Below are 7222 nucleotides of genomic sequence, written 5' to 3' on the forward strand. Positions count from 1 at the left end.
GTCTAACATTTCTAGATCATAGATCATGTTGAAAATCATCACCAGTATTTGCCTGAACATTATATGTGTTTGTTCACTGCCTGTGAACCCCAGCCACAGGAACACATAATTTTCCTCAGGTAAGAGGGCCCCTTGTTTGTACATTAACACAAAGACATTGCTCAAAGCCTCTCAATGGCTGGAACAAATGAAGGAGATCATTTCATCAGCTCCTGTCTCTCACAGTCAGATAATGCAGGGCCACGCCAGGATACCCAAAATAGTGATTTATTGGAAAAAGCATTATGACTGTTTATAAATGCTGTGACATGATTAGTACCCCAAACAGAAAGAAAAACTGGCAACCTACGGTCTAGCAAATCAACTACTCCCACTGAGTTCACAAAGTCAGTGATCAGAACAGAAGCTGTAAAACACAGTATTATTATTTATTTATTTATCTCAAAACTAGAAAATGCAGACAAAACACAGGCATCTTTGTGTGTACAGAAAAGGCAATTCAGTTTGCATAAGGCTTTGACATTATTTAACAATGTTTACAAAATTCTATCCTGCCTGCCTGGTGCAAAAGGCCAATAGCAGGGCTGCACATGCAGAGCCTACAGATGTTTACTCTCACTCTTGGGTCTGAAGCTCTCACTCTCTGTTCAGAGGGTATGCACTTTATAAAAGAACCCCCCCATGCTGCTGAGCTCTGCAGCTCTGTTTATACCAGGTTTATTACTGGCATCTGAGATTTCACAAGATAAATTTTGAGAAATTTCAAGGTTTTGATTATTGAAGGACATTCACCACAGGTCGCCAGACTGTATCCACAAAAGCTCCAAAACGAACCTGGGAAGGCACAAATTGGACAATAGTGTACTCCTCCATTCCTCACCCACACAGGTTAAAATAATCTGGGACATGAACAGTCCCTTTGGATTCAGGTACAAGCTTAAAAGGATATTTGCTGTTTCAAAAATTCCTTCAAAGGCCTAATTTTTTGTCTTGATTTATCTTTTTATTCTTCCTCCCCTGCACTGCAATCACTAACCACAGCCAATAGCTTTTCCCTGTCATTATTGTTTAGTTTTTTGCTTAATTAAATGCTATCTGCTCTTTTTACCCATCCTGAACTAGCTGCTCTTGCACACAGGTGACTGAAACTCTCATGAAGTCCACAGCAAAGCTCTTATATGGCTCAGCAAGAGAGAAAAGGAAAGCACATCAAAACCTCAGGTTTTCTCCTTTTCCTGCTGAGATTTGTTCTCAGAAAGCAGGAGCACGTGCAACAACTTGAGCAGCCAGAAGCCACAATGCCAGCTGACAAATGTCTCTTTCAGCTCCAGGGGAAAATGGCTTTTGGAAAGCACATGAACTATGGGGCACCTCACCACCAGAGGAGCACACCTCTTTTAGTGCAGGTAATGAATTATCCACACCCAGCAGCAGGGTGAGTGCTCCCACTGTGGGCACTCTGGTGTGTCCCTGGCAGAGCCAACAGCTAAAATGCTGGTTTGATGCCTGACATTTCAACATTGCCACTCTTCCTGAAACATGACCCACACTTGCAATTGTATTTGAAGTTTCCAAAAGGCTACTGATTATTTGACCCAAATCCCTGTTTTCTAGGACAGCCATGTTTTCCTTTTCCTCCTCTAAAGAAAACAGCTGGTCTGAGTAGCCCTTCAAAAATTGACACCTTTTAAGAAAAGTTTTTTAGATTGGCACCCACGGTAGTTTCACCATATTTTCATCATTCCTCAAATGCACACTCAGGTCACAAGTAATAAGCATCTGCTTTCTTCCAGTCTTTCATTTCTCTAATTCAATTAGATAACCACACACATTTCTGCTTTGGCCCTTGCATAGGCTAGTTTTAAAGAAATGTTACACAAAAATAATAGGAAGGTGAGGAAACAATCTTGAGGTCTCCAGGTCACACTGTCCAGCTGCTAGCTGAGATGAAGACAGAGCACACGCCAAAACATCTCTCCTCAAACAAAAGAAAGCTGCAAGCAGAATCTGTATCTTTCTCTGAATGGCATTTCTCATACAGATGACAGAAGCGCTGATCTTCTGCACACTCTGAATTAATGTAAAGAATGTTTATTTTCTCTATGCTGTGTTGGCAGCAATGCCCGTGTGCCTTTAGATTGATTGTGGAATGGCAAAGATAAAAGCAGCATTTTACAGCTGCAGCAAACTGAAGGAGATAAAAAAGTCTCTGTATGCACTTTTGTCATGTTCCCCTGCCCGTCTCAGGTGAGACTAATAGTCTGCCTACACTTGGACGTGACTCCTGTCAGGCACCATCCAATTAAGTACTTTTGGCTTTCTCAGCACTGAACTCTGGAAGCACAAAGGAGATAAAAACAAGCCACGGAGAGATCAAGAGAGTCTGTGTGGCTGAGGACCTGGTCTGGAATGAAGGAGCAGGACCATCAGGAGGGTCAGCAAGTGTTCTTCTAGAATGACTTTTATGATCCATAAAAGACTAAGGCATAGGCATGGAAAAAGGCAGTGATAGTTTTTTGCCTCTGTTGAATTCTTAGTTTATTTTATAAAGAGGACAGGAACATAGTGTGGGGAGGTTATCAGAGCAAGGCAGCACCACGGGGAGCCAGATGTTCACTCCTTCACAAACCAGACCTCATTGCGGCGTCCGTAAGGCTTCATGGGGGGGTCATAACCATTGCACAGGTAGGAATCCTTGTGGTAGGCAGCATCACTCCCCAGAGCAGCCTTCAGCTTGGCAGCATAGCTCACATAATCTGCCTCTTTGGCATAGCCACCAAACTGCCTGCAAAGAAACCAGAGAGCTGTTGAGCAGTCCTGGAAAAGCAGAGAAGGAAGAGAGAGAGAGCAATAAATAGCCACAGTATATTTAGACACGCATTTTGATCCAACATGCCCTGCCAACATGCACTCACTCATGTGTGCACTGTTCATTGTGAAGCAGCACACTTCATCTGGGACAGATGAAGTTGCATGGGTGACACAGCCAAGGGTGACAAGCAACTTGACAAGTGCATGAGATAAAATCTACCTGGGTCCACCAAGCACAATAACAAAAGTCCCTGGGCAGTTATCCATTGGAGGCCCCGAAGGAATCCCCCCCAAACAGCCCCATGTATGTCAGCCAGCAGAATGGCCCTGCCCTGTGAATCAGCACCATATCAGAGAAACAACTTTCTAAAATACAAGGTTATCTCCAAGACAGCTCAGCCTACAGTCCCCACCAATGCTGTCAACAACCATGCTCACTGTGGTGTGAAGAACCGTCTGCTGGAAAGATCATGAAGGAAAGCCAAACTCGAGCTAGCCCAAGGAAAAGGAGAGGTAGGAACACACAATTGGCAATTACAGAACACAATGCCATTTAAAAGGGGTGGACTGAAATGGGTCCGGTTTATGTTGACCTCCCACCAACAGGAACTGTTTCCAAGGCAGCCCGCACCTCATCACCCTCCCTCAGGGCTGAAATTTGAGACAAAACAGGCTGATATTGCAGAAGTGGCCCACACCCAGAGCAAAGGCCAAGCAGCAGATGGAGGCAAGAAAGAAATCAGTTAGAGTCAGCCAAAATAGTTCAAGAAAGTAGGCAGGGAACCTCCAAAGGGTAAAGACAAGGTGAAAGGCTTATTGCTATTGTGATGCTAGTTTGAGTCCAGGCTGTCAGTCAACACCCCAAAACATTCAAAGGTGACTTGAAGCAATGCAGCAGCTGCTTGTTTCCATGGTGGAGTCTGGTATGAGTCCATCTGAATGAGGCTTCAGTGGACAGTTTGTGAACTGCACCAAAGAACATGCATAATGACTTTCCCAGAAAGTGGGAAAAACAATAGATTCATGCAATAGAAATGGGACAGTATCTTTCAGGGCTAGCCTCCATGCTTGTTTACCCAATGGAAAAAAAAATCCATATTTCACATCAGTGCAGCATGACCAGGGGTAAGAAGGGACATTTTTTTGAAGACACCTGTCTTTAGTCTAGACATACTCCTCCATCTCCTTTTGCCACATGCACCCTTGTACAGCAAGTCACCTGGTAAAACAAACACTGCTCATCAGAGCACCCTAAAGACCTCATCACTTGAGACTGGAGATCCCAGGATGCATTCCTTACGTGGAATAAATGGTCATTCCCTGTCTTTCTTCAATCTTAATGCTTTCATCAGTAGGACATGGAGGACTGTCTTGAAACTGGCTCGGGATCCTCAGAGAGACTTTCACCTTCTGCTGAAAGGAGCCATCTTCAGCAGGAAAAGCAGTGATGGAGACAGGAGCAGTCATGCCCATTCCAACCCCTGAAACAGACACACTAACATTACTAAAGAAGTCTATGCTCTCAGGAACTCACAAAATTAACAGGGAATTCACAAAAGCTAATTTTAGTTTTGGAAAATTCCTCATATGAACAAACTCCATGTCAGGAGAGGGCTCCTCTGAGGAAGCAGGACAGCCATCATCAGGCTTCTGCTTGGGCCAAGCTCCCTGTCCACACCAGAAGCTTGGGAAAAAAGGGTTCCAACTGACCTCTGGAATGCTTTTTATTAATGGTGCTGCGTTTGTGGCTCTATTAGACACTCTGTTCTTCTGACAAATCAGTTGAAAGACAGCAGGATCTGTAGCTCCAGGGCAGGCTAGTGGCCTGTATAAACCTACATCAGCATTTAAATTAATACTATCTGCACTTAGTCATGAGTCTACAGCCAATACGGGGTGACAGAAGCCTTCTCTTAAAACCTCCCAAATGCTTCCAGACATCCTACAAGTCCCAGTGCCCCAAACCTCAGTGCTGTTATGGCTTTCAGCAGGACTGTCCATGCTTTCCACACTCCAGGAACAGCAAGGTTTTTTCCTACTCATTACCACCAAGAAGTACCACATGGCACTGAAGACCAGTTTTCTTCACTCTTCTTGCAGCAGTAGGGAACCTCTAAACCTCATGACCAGGCAGCCATAAAAACAGCAGAGCTCAAGCCATCTTTCTCATTTATTTTCCTTTGATGTCATACCTGTGTTTGTTGAACATGTTATAGAAGGCACCCCTTCTACTACAGCAACAGCAATCATCACTTTCCGAAAATGTTACTGCAAATACCATTTCCCACTGCATCCACCTCCTACTCTATAGAGACTACATTAATCCCTCTACTAGATGCTGGAGAAAGGTATTTGAGAACATGTATATGCCTCAGAGCTACTCTGTAGTCTTCTCCTGCTATGAACGGTTAAAACGTGCACATTTTAGTAAGGTGAGAATTAGAAGCAATCACCTGGAAGCACTGCCATAAAACATTAAAATATACCATTAAAAAGGAAGCTCATTGTTCATTACCCTTTCACGAATAAAAATAGCCAGATAAAATATCAAGGTCGTAACTGTTATTTCACTGCCCACAAGGGCACATCATAGAACTGAAGTGTCCCAGATATCCTGGATTTCATCAGCTACTGCTCACCCAGGGAGCTGTGATGGATACCTGTCTGCCTGTCCTCATGTTATCCCAGCTGCAAGGTAACTCATTCCTGTTTAAACAAATAATTTTTGAGATTTCATCCTGAAACAGAGACGGGTTATAAGCGGATTCATAGAATGAGCTGGCTGGGCACGACTTAGCCTGTTGCAAATTTAGCTTTATCAGTGAGGGGCCATCCCCATCAAAGACTCCCCGTGCCAGGATCCACAAGCCAGGTGGGCCTGCAGTGCCATTGCCTCCATCCATCCCGCTTTCACCAAGCCTCAACCACCAACACCCGCCAAGCCCTGCGGGGCAGGCAGCATCCTCACCCTTGTCGTTGCTCCCTCCGACGTACTTGAGGAGCTTCACTGCCCCTTCCTTCGAGGCTTCGTCGAACGGCTTCCCCACCAGCTCCACCGCCGCGAACTTCCCGCCCTCGTACGTCCTCTCCTCGTAGCTGACCTGATCCTGGGGAAGGAGATGGGGATCGAGGCGCTGCCAGGAGGAACGCGCTGCCCGGGGCCGATCCCCGCTTTCCCTCGCAGCGCCTTAGCGCAGACCCACCCGGCACAGACCTTCTCGCCCTTGCTCAGCAGGCGGTGGGGCCATGCCTCCACCGTGCTCAGCAGCGAGTTCTTCACCATGCCCAGCATGATGCCGCGGCTCGGCTCGGCTCTGCCCCGCTGGGCTCAGCTCTGCCCCGCTCGGCTCGGCTCTGCCCCGCTGGGCTCGGCTCTGCCCAGCTGGGCTCGGCTCTGCCCCGCTGGGCTCGGCCCTGCCCCTGCCGGCTCGGCTCGGCCCCGCTCGGAGGAGGTGGGAGGGCCGGAGCCGCCCCGCCCGCAGCGCGGCCATCGCCCCTGGGGCGCGCCAGGGGCCGCGGGACCGGGGCCGTGCGGGGGCACCGGGAGCGGCCGTCCCGGAGGGCGAAGTGTGGAGGGCACCGAGAAGTGTGAGGAGTCATGAAGTGCGGGAACAGATGGTATTCATCTCTGGGAGACAGGAAATGTGAGAGGGGATATGAAAGGAATGAGGTACAGGAAAAGGGAAGTCCTGGCAAAGTGTGTTATGCCTAGCGTGGAAGGGCACCATGGTCCTGGAGTTGCAAAATCATAACCTCTTGTTTTTTCGGTCTTTTGTGGTTTTTTAAAAATAAACAGAAATAAGGGGAACATAGTTGTTTTTTAAGGAGTAGGTCTGGTTGCTGGATATTGTAAGCTTTAGGTGAAGGGTAGATTTTAGAAATTCCTAATGATACTTGATCTCCCTCCACTGACCACCCAACTGGTCAGCCTCTGTTTAAACGTTCTGTCCAGATCCTTTCCCAGAAATACATGTAAATGAACATTGCAGAGAGCTTATATATGGCTTCTGTAGCTGGATACATTTATATGCACAGAAGACTTAGACACCTTGTGACAAGTGGTTTTTTGTTGTATAAGCCAAGTCTAAGGCCAAGTGCCAGCTAGAGAAAGTGCCTTACCCAGGATCTTTTAAGAAGAGGTTAGCAGAAGCAGAAATCAAATACCAGTCCCTGGGAATCAGTCCCATGGGTCAGGCCAGCTTCCCCAGGCAGATGGGACAGAGGCATCTCAAGTTGCTCAGCTGGACTGCTGCCTCCTCATATAGAAAGTGAACAGTGCAGAAGTAGGCTGGTGCATAAGCTTCCTACACTCTTAAAGATCAAAGAACAAAATTATAAGATAAATAGGACACTAAAACTTTTCAGTCTAGAGAGAGGGTCGTGCAGAAAGAAGCTGGCTGTTATCTGATCA

The 7222-nt window shown here is 46.6% G+C and overlaps 1 protein-coding gene across 1 annotated transcript; it reads right to left on the reverse strand.

Moving 5' to 3' along the window:
- Positions 1-407: 407 nt before the first annotated feature.
- HEBP1 (heme binding protein 1) lies at positions 408-6196 on the reverse strand. Its single transcript, XM_036401731.2, has 4 exons — positions 6026-6196; positions 5780-5918; positions 4112-4292; positions 408-2785 (listed from the first exon to the last, which is right to left on the reverse strand). The coding sequence occupies exons 1-4, from the start codon at positions 6101-6103 to the stop codon at positions 2614-2616; spliced, it is 570 nt and encodes a 189-aa protein (XP_036257624.1). The 5' UTR covers positions 6104-6196; the 3' UTR covers positions 408-2613.
- Between the last annotated feature and the right edge of the window lie 1026 nt (positions 6197-7222).

The sequence above is a fragment of the Molothrus ater genome, chromosome 5 (assembly GCF_012460135.2).
Source record: "Molothrus ater isolate BHLD 08-10-18 breed brown headed cowbird chromosome 5, BPBGC_Mater_1.1, whole genome shotgun sequence".
In the NCBI taxonomy this organism is placed as follows: Eukaryota; Metazoa; Chordata; class Aves; order Passeriformes; family Icteridae; genus Molothrus; species Molothrus ater.

Coding starts and splice junctions, on each gene's coding strand:
- HEBP1 (XM_036401731.2), bottom strand. CDS start 6,103: ATGCTGGGCATGGTGAAGAACTCGCTGCTGAGCACGGTGGAGGCATGG. Junction 5,919..6,025: donor TGCTGAGCAAGGGCGAGAAG/GTCTGTGCCGGG, acceptor CTCCTTCCCCAG/GATCAGGTCAGCTACGAGGA. Junction 2,786..4,111: donor GGAATGACCATTTATTCCAC/GTAAGGAATGCA, acceptor GTTTCTTTGCAG/GCAGTTTGGTGGCTATGCCA.